Source organism: Sinocyclocheilus grahami, unplaced genomic scaffold, assembly GCF_001515645.1.
Source record: "Sinocyclocheilus grahami isolate Dianchi unplaced genomic scaffold, SAMN03320097.WGS_v1.1 scaffold67.1, whole genome shotgun sequence".
Taxonomy (NCBI): Eukaryota; Metazoa; Chordata; class Actinopteri; order Cypriniformes; family Cyprinidae; genus Sinocyclocheilus; species Sinocyclocheilus grahami.
The window spans coordinates 412,207-425,875 of NW_015505246.1; the positions used below are offsets into that span (position 1 = coordinate 412,207).

At 34.9% G+C, this 13,669-nt stretch overlaps 2 protein-coding genes across 3 annotated transcripts in view; both read left to right on the forward strand.

Moving 5' to 3' along the window:
• The window catches only part of tsfm (Ts translation elongation factor, mitochondrial), a 5,115-nt gene extending 2,156 nt beyond the window's left edge, over positions 1 to 2,959 (forward strand). Inside the window, exons 3-6 of the mRNA XM_016271994.1 lie at positions 1,010 to 1,138; positions 1,233 to 1,349; positions 1,438 to 1,519; positions 2,207 to 2,959. Of these exons, the coding sequence (XP_016127480.1) occupies positions 1,010 to 1,138; positions 1,233 to 1,349; positions 1,438 to 1,519; positions 2,207 to 2,598 (720 nt within the window). The 3' untranslated portion in view covers positions 2,599 to 2,959. The remainder of the gene's footprint in view (positions 1 to 1,009; positions 1,139 to 1,232; positions 1,350 to 1,437; positions 1,520 to 2,206) is intronic.
• A 3,611-nt stretch (positions 2,960 to 6,570) lies between these two features.
• Positions 6,571 to 12,253, forward strand: myl6 (myosin, light chain 6, alkali, smooth muscle and non-muscle). 2 transcript variants are annotated; one of them, XM_016271996.1, is made up of 7 exons: positions 6,571 to 6,686; positions 7,000 to 7,027; positions 8,602 to 8,745; positions 9,176 to 9,349; positions 10,361 to 10,438; positions 10,540 to 10,575; positions 11,946 to 12,253. In XM_016271996.1, the coding sequence occupies exons 1-6, from the start codon at positions 6,684 to 6,686 to the stop codon at positions 10,566 to 10,568; spliced, it is 456 nt and encodes a 151-aa protein (XP_016127482.1). In that variant the 5' UTR covers positions 6,571 to 6,683; the 3' UTR covers positions 10,569 to 10,575; positions 11,946 to 12,253. The 2 variants fall into 2 exon arrangements, with proteins under 2 accessions (XP_016127482.1, XP_016127481.1); XM_016271995.1 differs by lacking the exon at positions 10,540 to 10,575.
• The last annotated feature ends 1,416 nt before the right edge of the window (positions 12,254 to 13,669 follow it).

Sequence of the window (13,669 nt, forward strand, 5' to 3'; positions counted from 1 at the left end):
TTTTGTCTCTGTATTTATATATATATATATATATATATATATATATATATATATATATATATATATATATATACATACAGTGTTGGGGTAACGCATTACAAGTAACGTGAGTTACGTAATCGGATAACTTTTTTTCAAGTAACTAGTAAAATAACGCATTACTTTTTAATTTACAAGAGAATATCTGAGTTACTTTTTCAAAAAAGTAACGCAAGTTACTTTTTTTCCAGTTTATTGATTGACAACTGTCCTGTCCCCATGTTGAGACAAAATCTGAAGATGTTACTGTAGTTCAAAATAAATATGAATATGCATTATATCATCTCATTCACAAAAAAACACACAAAAAAACACAGATTCAGTATTCCTCAAAATGAATAAAAATAATGCAACTCAGAATATGACGCAAACCTGCAATAATTAAATGTTAAACAACACAAATATACTTTATGTATTTAATCCCATTCATGTGTGTATATATGTATATATATGTGTGTATATATGTATATATATGTGTGTATATGTGTATATATGTATATATATGTGTGTGTGTATATGTGTGTGTATATGTATGTATATGTGTGTGTGTGTATATGTATGTATATGTGTGTGTGTGTATATGTGTGTGTATATGTATGTGTGTGTATATGTGTATATGTATATATGTGTGTATATATGTGTATGTGTGTATATGTATGTGTGTGTATATATGTATATATGTATGTATGTATATGTATATATGTATGTATATGTATATATATATATATATGTATATATGTATGTATATATATGTATATATATGTATGTATGTATATATGTATGTATGTATGTATGTATATATATGTATGTATGTATATATGTATATATATGTATATATGTATGTATGTATATATATGTATATATGTATATGTATGTCATTTAGATGTGTATAAAGTAAGGATGTGCATGCACAAGCCTGGACTTGGTAAGGATGAGCTAATTATGATTTGCAAAATATGATGTTTTGTAGGCAGAAACCTGGCTGAATGAACAAGCCAAAAAAGAGGGCTGGAGCAAAGCGAGTAAACTGGAAGGTCGAAAAGCCACGGAAGGGCTGATTGGTCTCCTTATGGGTGACAATGCAGCTGTCATGGTTGAGGTATGTTAATGTATCAGTCTTACCACACAATATGTAATTTGGTTGCCAAAATTATGCAGGGTGACTGAACTAAAATGTATGTTTTTCTTTTCAGGTGAACTGTGAGACAGATTTTGTGGCAAGGAATGAGAAATTCCAGCAGTTGGTGAAGGATGTTGCTTTGTCTGTAATGGCTCATAACAGCAGCAAAAAACAGACGGGGTATATTAAGGTACATGCCCTTCATTGACATTTTCAGAAATGTGCATTTCTTCCACACCTTCTGTAACCTCTGAGTGCTGATCTGTTTTCTGATTCAGAGTGTGCTGTCTTCTGAGGATATTAGTAAACTCCACGTTCCTGAGGGACCCTCACTGGCAGATCAAATAGCCTTGACTATAGGTGAGATAAACCATGATATATTGTGTGAGAGTTTGCCTTTTACATTATATTTACTTTGGCATAACTTTATAAAACCAGGCTTTTCAATGATTTCTTGCCACTTGAAGTGACCCCAAAAAGTATTTAGACACTTAAGCCATGATTAAAAAGGTATAAATGTACACTAATGGTCAGAATGTAGGGGCCAGTATTTTTTAAAAGCAAATTTCTTTTAAATTAGATTTTATTCAGTAAAGATGCATTAAATGAATCAAAAGTAACAATAACGATACTTACAATTGTACAAAAAATTGGTTTCAAATAAATGCTGTTCAACAAGTAATCCTGCAACTGTTTTCATTTTAAAATATATTAAAATAGAAAACTGTTATATTTAATAATTCAAAATAATACTATTTTACTGAATTTTTAATCAAATAAATGCAGCCTAGGTGTGCATAAGAAAACATCAGAACATCTTCCTAACCCTGAATAAAATTATCTGTATTGTACAATAAATGATATAATTGCATGATGTGATTATATCTTATTAATCATGAAGTGATTATATCTTCACAACATAAGTTACACTTGTAAGCAATTGTAACACCCCCTGTCTATTGTCTACCTCCTAATAGTTAAATATAACAATAAAAATTATTTTCCTCATTCTCAACTCATTTCAGTATTCTGTTTTTTCCTCTTCAGGGCGATTAGGTGAGAACATTGGCATGCGGCGGGCCGTATCACTTGCTGTGCCCTCTGATTGGCACATTGGCTCATACGTTCATGGGTCAGTTCCCGGGCAGGTTGGCATTGAGATGGGGCGCTATGGATCGCTAGTTGTATTTCAAGGTGGACCTAAGGACGGGACGGACGCTCTGGGAAGGAAGCTGGGGCAACATATAGTGGGCGAAGCACCTGTTTCTCTTGGCAACATGGACGATATACCATGCGGTGATTCTGAGACAAGACTTTTGCCCCAGACCTTCCTCCTAGATCCCAAATATACTGTGGGACAGTACCTGACTCTACAGAACGCACGTGTGCTAGACTTCATACGCTTCCAGTGTGGAGAGCGCACCAGCCAGGAGGAGTGAAAAGAACTGTTTTGAATGAGAAAATATATTTCCTTTAAAGGATCAATTTGTCTCATCAGCTTGGTTGAAAATCATATTTTCAGTATAAAATGCAGTGTAAAATATCTATACATCTTTTTTTGTCATTTTAACCAAAAACAGGGTCAGATCATATCCGATTATATCTCTGCCTGCACCCCTCAACCAAAATTCTAGTTTATTTATGAAGTGAATTAAGAAAATTAATTGTAAAGTGGTCTAATAGACATTGTTGTTTTGACACTGACATGTTACTGGTAAAAAAAAAGCCTCAGATGGGTGAATCTGAACTCCTATGCTGGTTCTGTGCCATCACAAAAAATAAACGTTTTTCGATCTGAAATACTGATGTCATAGTTTTGTCATAAGTTTTGATTTGACCAAATACCAAAGTTTATAGAGAACCTTGTTAAGCATCTGACCTGGACAAGTGTCTAATCTAGTGCTTTACTGCCACCTACTGAGTTTATTTCGCCAGAATAATTCAGTTTATTCTGTTACTCTGTCTCTTTTTATCTTACACCTTTAACCCTATGGTTATTCAGGTAGGGTAAGGATAGTCAAATCTAGCCTAAACCATGAAGTACTTACCCGTCCAGTGGTTGAATTCCTTCAGGACTGATGTAGATGACTCCCTTCTAGTGGTTCAACGGATCACAAATCTCACGGTTCGGATCACATTATGGTTTTTGACCCATGGATCGGATCATTTTTCGGATCAGCAAGAAAATAAAAATATTTCAATTTAACTTGCTTTTCATTTATTACTTAAAGCGAAGTACTTCTTTGATACCACAGCAAATACTACTAGATTTACTAAGAAAGTTTAAACATGATTAAAGAGACGAGAACAGCCAGTAAAAATAAGAACAAATACACAAATTACAAGCATAGATAAATATAAAATAAGGCTGGTAGTATTCAAATACAGAAATGTAATTAGGGAAAATAACACTGCAGAGGGTTCACTGCATAAATTAAATATAGATTTTTATCACAGCTGTTTTGTTGTTTGATGATCATTAATGACAGCAGCAGTATTTCTAGGCCGCTGTGCCTTTAAAGGGGTCATATGATAGTTTTTTAAAGATCATTATTTTGTGTATTTGGTGTAACAGAATATGTTGACATGCTTTAAATACATTTTCATTTTTCAAATACTGTACATTATTGTAAGTCCTCTATGCCCCGCCTCTCTCAAACGCTTCGTTTTCTACAAAGTCCCTCCTTCCGACAAGCGCAGTCTGCTCTGATTCGCCAGCTAACCCAGTGCATTGTGATTGGCCGAACACCGTCGGAAATGTAACGCCCCTTGCCATAATCGCGAGCTTCATCTTTCAAAATAAATGTAAAGACAGTAAATAATGTCATTAGTTTTACCATCAGTTCAAGCCCGAAAGGGGAACAGAGTAACGTGACAGAGTCGAGATGGGTATTTTGTCATAATTTTATGTGTATGTGTCTGTTCAGAGGGTTCAGAAGAGGCTTCAGCTCGGTGTTCGTGAGCCGTCTGAAACGCTTGTGTGTGTGGCTGTGCGTGAAGAGAACAGCGCCCGAGTAATCGAGTTCCCTTTCGCCTTTTCTCTCTGGATTTTTTTAAAATTTGCGTGCTTGTGTAAATACGAACAAATGATGAATTTATACTCTATTATGGTTACATTTGGCAATTAATCCGGTTACCACGTGCGTGCCGAACCGTGGGGCTTGGTCCGTACGGATCACGGATCAATACGATCCGTTTAACCACTACTTGGTTGTTCTTGATTGAGGCTCAGTTTATAGTTATAAGTTAAGTCTCACGGGAGCCAATTGTAACAAAAAAATCTCTTATTGTTTAAATACAAAACAGTTAATGCCAAATTAAAACTAACAAAGCAAGTATTGCAAGTGCAAGCATTCTAATATTAAAGCATATATGGCGTGAACATTAAAACAAGCAAATAACATAACATTGAAAGAGGTAAATAGCAATATCAGTATTTAAAACAGTTCTTATATTCTAGATGTGCTAATACCCATCCTGACTGAAACTTTACTGTCATCTTAATGGACTGCACAATGTCATGTGCATACAGGTGCATCTCAATGAATTAGAATGTCGTGGAAAAGTTCATTTATTTCAATAAAATAAATGAACTTTTCCACGGCATTCTAATTTATTGAGATGCACCTGTATTTCTAATAATTTCTTTGAAGATCTGTTCACAAGATATCAGCCGATATTTTAAGAGACATGCATTGTAATCAATACAAATTTCATTATTGTGATTTTTTTATTAACCTGGTAATGATCATATAAATAATTTTTAAAGGTCAGTTCTTAGATCTTTATGTGGGTCACCTTTTTTTGTCAGCCAAACCCCTTACCCTCTTAATAATAAAGGTTCTTTATTGGCATCTATGTTTCAAAACATTTAACATCCATGGAACCTTTTCATGCACAAATTTTTTTATATAGTGGAAAAAGGTTCTTTAGATTATTAAAATGTTATTTACACTAAAACATAATGGTTTTTTGAAGAGCTGTTCACTGAAGGTTCTGAAAGACCAAAGTGGTTCTTCTATGGCATCACTGCAAAAACCTGTTTTGGAACCATATTTACTTGAAAAACCCTCTAAGATTTAAATTTATTATTTTAATAATGGCACATTTGGATGTTCAGGGTTCTGTATTGTCACTAGTGTTTTAGGAAATCCATTTTGGATCAACCAAATTGAATATAATAATAATAATATGATTAATAAACTTATGCAAAAAAAAATTAACACAGTAGTATATTACAGTTATAAATCAATTGTACTGTAAAATAAAAATGAATATTTGATGATAATTATCATTTTATTTTACAATGAAATTTAAATGATATTTATGTATTAAATTAATCACTTTCAAACATTCAAACCATTCAGCTTTTTTGTGAAATACTGGTGAAATATTGTAAATATATGTTAACAAAAATGTTGAAAACGTATGTGGATTGGGACAGCAGTGTTGGGTTTGTTTCCCATGTATTGACCGACAGCTCTCATGTTGCCATGTTGAGAGAAATCGGGAGTAAGTGCAGAGGCGTTGTGTGCGCTGTCTGTGTGAACATGATGCTTACTGTAGTTCTAGACTACATTATATGAACATGTATTTACTCTCACCTGCACAAAAACAGATTCAGTATTCCACAAAATGAATAAAAAACAGTCCCATGCAAACTCAGAATATTATACAAACCTGCAAAAATTAAATATGAGACAAATATAATTGATGTATTTAATCCCATTTTATTAACCAATGTCTTTGTTACCGACTTTGCCACTAAGCAAAAATGACACATTTGTGTTTCATTTTTGTTATTGCTGAATAGTGTTGAACTTTCTTTTTCTGCATCATACTCTTAATGCACTTCGTTTGTGCTGCGCCCTCTACTGCACAGACATGAGTTTACATTTCCTTCAGCCGGAGGCGTATTCATTTCACTTTTGGTGTGAAAGGGCTTTTGCATTTGTAAAAGAAGACAAAAACAAACAAGCAAGCCTTGCACAGATTAAAAAAATTAAGTCAAAAGTACACTATCTTATATCGTGGTTTTAATTTTATTTCAAATAATTATGCAGGATTATTTATCCATTTTAAATTTTAGATTCGATTCAAATTGCCTATCAGCTTTTCATCTGTAGCTCAAACAGTACCAATGCCAAGGCCATAGTTTGAATTCCCAAGAACAGTATATGAACTGATCAAATGTGCAAGTTGAAAGCAATAGCATTCGCTTGGGATGCGTAAATCTTCATGTTTTTAAAAAAAATGACCAACTCCTGCATGCGTTTGGGAAACCTACATTACGGTATTCACATTGTCTTCTACTGCGCGCGTAATCCTGCCACACCGGTAATGACAGAAGAGGGAAACCAGCGCCCGCATAATTCGATTGGCCGATTCGGCTTGAATAGAGTTGACATGACGTCATCGTGAATATAGCGGTGTGGCAGAGAGTGTTCGCCCATACTGTAATTCACACAGCGCTCGCGACGACGCTCCCTCCGCTCCCTCCGCTCCATCCTCAAACACTGCAGTCATGGTAAGTACATTATCATAGCCAGCATCTTTCATTTTCACTATGATGCAGCCAGGTAATGCCTATTAGTCATACAGTCGGTAGGTTTACCGATGTGACCGTTAGATAACGTTGATCAAATCAACAAGGTATTTAAGCCATCAAGATCTGCTGTCAGTCCAATATCTCATGCGTTCAATGTTCAAATGTGCTTAAGTCTGCACTGAGTTTTTAATTTTGTAGGATAATCTTAGTGTCCTTTATTGGAATATCAAACCAATGCATCTTCTGTTTTAACGCTGATCTTCTATCGCCCTCATTATCCTGGCATGGACAGTCTGACTTCACTGAGGATCAGATTTGTGGTGAGTAATAAATGTTGACTATTTAATTGTTATAATGCTATGAATTCGTCGAGTTTATATAGTTGCGTTTGTGTTGATGCAAAAGAAACGTAGGCCCGTACATCAGTTGCACTGGCTGACAGATGTGCAGTTAATGCTTAGTTCTCAGAAGAACACACGATATGGTGTGTGCATGCTGTGGAGTGCTGTACCTAATGTCCAAATGTAACGCATAAAAATAGACAGGAGGTTTCTTTTATGTATCAGTTTCTAGTGCTGAAACGCTGAGGTTTAAGTGCAGGCAGTTTCCAGATGCGTCGCGTTTGAAAACACCGGAAGCTGTTGCAGTGGAATGTGTAGCTAGAGACATAGCTAAGGAACATGAACATTGTTTGGATGTGAATTCAAGAAAATAGTAATAGAATATGACCTTTTTTATTTAATTTTTTATTTTTTACATTTGTTTTATAATTAATCAAGCTGAAGTGACGTAGTGTCATGGCCTACTTGTTCTGATGGTAGAAGCAGCACAAGCTTCTTTAGTGATCACAGAACAGTGCTGCGGATTTGATTCAACTCACTGACTCGAATCTTTTAAATCAGTTCACTGAAAATATTCGCTCACTGACCCCTTTGCGGGTTACGTTGTTGTGGCCGCAGATAATGGTAAAATGATCTATGGTATTTCAGCCAGTACCTGGCGACATACAGTATATCTTTTGTGTTATGAGTGAGTCATTAAATCATTCACCCAACCGATTTGTAAGCCTCTTTACCATATAGAGTTACGGTATTTGGATTATGAATAAATGAATGAATGCATGCATGCATGGATAAACCGTACTCAGTAAGATCAATGACATGAATTCATTATTAAATGAAATAGATTTCATTTTATTCATGAGTCGTTCATAAGACGAAACAAGTCATATTGCACATTATTAAAATGTTTGTGTTTTCAAATCTACTGATAGACTTCAGAAATGTAGTGTTTAGGCATCATTCCTCCTCACAAGTAACACATCAGATTTATCACTCCTCTGTTATGAACTGCTGTGCTTGAATTTTATCAGGCTAAAAAAACAACAACAATAACATCAAAGATGTTCAATTACATTTTTACTTCACTAAATTGTGTATGTTCTTTGGTCTTTTTAAAACATTTCTAATTCTTTTGTTGGTCTGTTCTGTAGTATTCCTCCTTGTTTATGAAAAAACTCACACTAGACAGTAGAGTACGTAGTGTATAGTGAGTCATTTGGGACACAACTAATATTCCTATTGATGTCGTGCTTGTTCTCTCTTCTGCCCATATATGGTTAATCACAGTAAGTGTGTGTGTGTGTGTGAAGTTTGACTCAGGGCGGCCCGGGAAGCATTGCATTCCTGTAAGCTGCTCTCCCAAGCACTATGATAGTGATCTCAAAGCCTCAAGCAAGAACAAATAGCCTAATGATTTTAGATCAAAATGTGCTTGTTGTTTTAGAATAAATCACAAGAATTTTTACTCATTTTCATTTTCAGTCCACATAGCTACAAATAATTTTCTACATCACCTGCCTAAAGCATTTAAGCATATTTTCTCTCACTAACAGAGTTTAAGGAGGCCTTCCTCCTGTTTGACCGAACAGGAGATGGGAAGATCATGTACAGTCAGTGTGGGGATGTGATGCGTGCTCTGGGGCAAAACCCTGTCAATGCTGAGGTCCTCAAAGTCCTGGGCAACCCCAGTAATGAAGGTCTGGCCTTTCTTTTGCTGTTATGATTCAAGCATGCCTTGTCCTGTATGATTTGCTAAAATGTGCATTTTTAGCAAGCAGGAAATAATTTAAAGTTACAATGTAAAAGTGTTGTCCTCTTCATTTAAAGGGATACTTCACTCAAAAAGAAAAAAAAGTCACCCTCAGGTTGTTCCAAACCTGTATGACTCTGTCACTTCCCCTGATCACTAAGCTGTACTTGTTTACATTGTCAGACAAAAGCAGTTTCTCGTTTAATCAGTCTAAATGCACTCAGACCCACTTCAAAAAGTCCCACTGATTTAATCTAGATATGTCTTTATTCTCCACACTTAGTTAGTTATAAAGTGATTATTTTCTTCCTTAATTCCCAGTGGGTTAAGATGTTGATGTGAATAAAAGTAGTGCTTTTTAATGTCCATTCTCCCAGATATGAACATGAAAATGCTGGACTTTGAGCAGTTCCTGCCCATGCTGCAGGCCATCGCTAAAAACAAGGATCAGGGTTCCTTTGAGGACTTCGTGGAGGGGCTGCGGGTATTTGACAAAGAGGGAAATGGAACGGTGATGGGCGCCGAGCTTCGACATGTCCTTACTACACTGGGTAAAGAGTCACGGCCTCTTATAGAATGATTTTACAGTAGAGTACAATACTATCTTTCTTTGATTATTTTTAAGGTTTTTTCTGCTTAGGAAGCATCTTAGGATGTTTTTTCTGCTATTGTCACCTTTAACTGAGAATGCTACTCTTTCTAAAGCTGCTTTTATAAAGAGTAATTATTACGGAAATAATACGCTTTAAAAGAATTTGCTTAAGTACAATCTGAATGTAATGTTTTTAGACACTTAATTGGATTTTATTTAAATGAAAATGTATTATAGTTTAAATTTATATTAAGTGCAATTAGCTGAACTTTAGAGTGCTTTATTTGACCCACTTAAGTAGGTGTTATTACTTCTATTGTCTTTAAAACATGGTTAATGTGTGCTGCTGAATGTACTGACAAGCATTTATGGTAAACTAAAATGCCATTTCTGTTGAAACATTTGTAATGATGAAGTTGCAAATTAGTACATTTAAAATATATTAACTTAAAATGTAGTACAGAATAAAACACTACAGTTAAAATTATGAAGTACTTTACATGTACTTTAGTATGTTAGTCAACATATCAAATAAGTGTACTTCTGTAATTCTTGATTTAAAATGTACCTTAATTTGACATTATTAAAAGCATACTTAAGTGTTAAAGATTTGAAGTATACTTAAGTGGCCTTTTATTTCATTAACATTATATTATCTGTAAATACTTTTTTGTAATATATTTTTTCAATACAATTAAGCACACTTTGTTTTCGTTACTAAAAATATACTGACTCAAGTCTGATTTGGTGCATTTTTAGTGCTTTTAACTAACAAGTAAAATATTTAGAAATAAAACCCACAGGTATTTTTAAATCCTAAAATTGAATTTGTATCAAATGAAACTTTTTGTTGGATAAAATATCAGTCCTTTCAATCCCAAAGAGATTGACCACCAACAAAGAACTAAAAGCACCTTGCGGTTGTTTTCATTAGGAGAATTTAATGCATTTTGCCCGTGTTTTACGATAGGTGAGAAGATGACAGAGGAAGAGGTGGAGACGCTCTTGGCAGGACATGAGGATGCTAATGGGTGCATCAATTATGAAGGTACAACAATCACATATGGGCCTTTTTTCTTCTCTGAACATCAAGACTACAGTAGAAGTTTTGAAGTCCGTATGTAATCCATTTGCATTTCCTTCCGACAGCATTTGTGCGCCACATTATGGCTGGTTGAGGAGAGGGTACGGATGGTCCTCAGTTAGTTTTTACTCATTCTTGTCTCCTTCAGCTCCCTCTCTACTGCGTCCCCTGGCTGTAGCGTAGCATGTAGCATTTCTGCATGTGCATAGGCGTCTCCTGAATCCCACTGTTGCCATGATGATGCTAAATTTGCTGGTCACCCTGATGCCAACTTCCCCCGAAACAACCCATTACCCTTTATTCTAAAATACAGTGTTATAACTTCAATATTGTATATTCTCATCCCTTTTGCTTGCATTAGTTCTAATAGGCCACATACACACTGCAGCAAAAAACAGTTATCAATCCACTTAATATGCTCTGTACAAAGCTCTTGGTCATTTACGTGAATAACTAATTCATTTCTGTTTTTAAATGTGATAGTCACTTCTAAATCTCTGCAGTGTGAATGCAGCCACAGAATATATGGCAGCTGATGGTATTGTGAAAGAAAAAATACTGTTAGCATCATATTAAAGGTTAAAATGGTGCTAGTGTAGTAGATTCAGGCTTAATAGTTAAAAAGAAAAAAAATTTGATTTTAGTCAATTTCTCAATTTGAGAATCAATCTTTTAGTCAATGCTGTTTTTAGTTGATGTGTGAACATATCATCTACTGTGGAAAGATATCAATAAAACAGCTTGTAAACAATATGTAATGTAATGTTACATTTATCTTTGAAAAGCCATTCGACCATTGATCAAGCTATTGACCTTTAATAGTAATGTACCAACTGACAGGCTTCCCTGTATAGCTTACAGCATTAGTTATGAGAGGTTTTTTTTCTTGAGGAAAAGTTGACATTCACTGTACCTGATATACCCAAATGAATCAACATCAAATTGAATTTATTCAAAACTGTTATTAAATCAAATTGTAAGCTTGTGAGTCATAATCGTAATCAAATCGTGGAAATTGTGGTAACACCCGGCCCTATCTTTTATTTTTGAAATTCTGCTGTTACCTTAGGAGGCTTTGTAAAGAGGTGTATTGTTAATTCTAGTTTCCAGTCCTGTCACATTGCTGTTCCTGCTTTCTATCTCTTTTGTACTTGTGTATTTATTTGTTCTCCACATGCCTATGTAAGGTATGCTAACTCATTCAAATTTCCTTTAGGCCTGGATAATCTCTTTTTCCTCCCCTTTTCTTTCAAATCATCCCAGGGCTTCTGCATTTCACCTCCTGTTGTTGCCAGGAAATGTTACTGAACTACAAATGCAGTCTGTTATTTTAGTGCGATCTGTGGCTGTTTGTGGATCTGGAACTTCTATAACTTAATGTGTTGTGTCCATAGCAACATTTGCTGATCTACTGGGTCGAATTTTCTTGAATCACTGCCTCGTACTACTTTTTTTTTTCTCTCTTTTACAGAACTCGTAAGGATGGTCATGAGCGGCTGAAGAATTCAAACACGTTTTTTTGTCCGTCAGGCCCCCATTTATGTGATTCTTCATTTCCATATTAGCTTTTTTAATTATTTAATCTTTTTTTTCCCTTAAGTGCCTTTTATCATGTTTTTGGAGAATTATTGCTCAATTCATTCCAAAAACTTCCACTGGTGTTCATAGGTTTGCTTGAATACCTTTCAGCCATTACATTCATTCCATAAATTATTGTATTCAGCCCCTATTCGTCTTAAACTGTGAGGGACATTTTGATTGGCTCTTACTGTAGTTTTATTATTTTTATTAACCTATTGTCTAAATGTTTGTAAGTCATTTGACATCCCTCTTTATTGTCTGCTGTGCATCATAATAAATATTCAGAATGATCTTTGATTTTGTTGATTTGTCTTTATGTCAGAGCTGTGAGTGTGGGTGTATGTGTGGGAGAGTATGGGTTGCCTTGTAGGGCATTGTTCTACCAACCATTTCCATTTTAGTATAGTTAACTCTCTCCCAATAAACATAATACAAGACCATACCAATTTAGGAGTATGTGAAGGTGCTTGAATGTGTTGGCTGGGGAACCTGGTGCTGCCAATATGTTTTAGCGGTCCCGAGTTTACCTTATAAGACAAGTGGACTCGCTAAAAAAACCTAAAGAAAAGGACTGTTTAGACTTCAGTGGTATGTATAATAACACCTTGTGATTCTAACAATATAGTCATCTGTCGTTATTGTTTAGACCTGTTCATACCAAACCATATAATGATAATATGGAAGCCTGTTTCAGCCACAACTCAGAATTCTGACATTTTCTCGCAATTCTAAATTTACATGTAACAATTCTTAGTTTTTACACAATTTAATTCTGATATTTTCCCACAGAATTTAGAGTTTACATCTCACAATTCTGACTTGTTTCTCACAAATGCGAGTTTATATCTTGCAATTCTGAGAAAAAAGTCAGATATGTGAGATAAAAGGTTGATAAACCATGATGATTGATGATAGATGATAAAATCATTGACAGCCAATCAGAACGATCTTGAGCCTTTAAAGCAGCAGTTGAAACTGCAAATAATAACTTTTAACATGTGCTAGTGTGGATGCAAATATAGTTTTATCATGTGCTGGTGTGGATGCTAATATAGTATATCTTTATAGGTATTGCTCTTCGTATATACAGTGGTGGCCAAAATTATTAGAACACTTGGCATATTTAAGAGGTTTGAGTTGTTTTTGTTGAATTGGCCATTACAATAGCCATAAAACAAACTATTACCGGAACTATCTGCAATGGAAGGAATCTGCTGGAACATAGAAAATGATGGACAGTCCCCCTCAAAATTCGGACCTCAACCCCATCGAGCAAATTTGAGGCGAATTGGAAAATAAACTGGGCAGATCTATTGTACATTCAAAGGAAAGCCTTTGGCTTGAGTTGCAGAAGGCATGGGATAACATTAGTGTTGAAGTTCTCAGGAAATATATTGACACTATGCCAGAGAGATGTGCTGCTGTAATTGCTGCAAAAGGTGGACATACCAAATAATATTAAAGTTAAAAGTGGATAAAAACAGTATGACTCACTTTATCTGTTATTTGTTGTGCTCAGAGTAACCATCTGCATGTTTCATGAACATTATGAAATAAATTTTTTTTTTTTTAAGTCTGAAAGATAAGTATTGCCAATGATAATACTGATTAAGA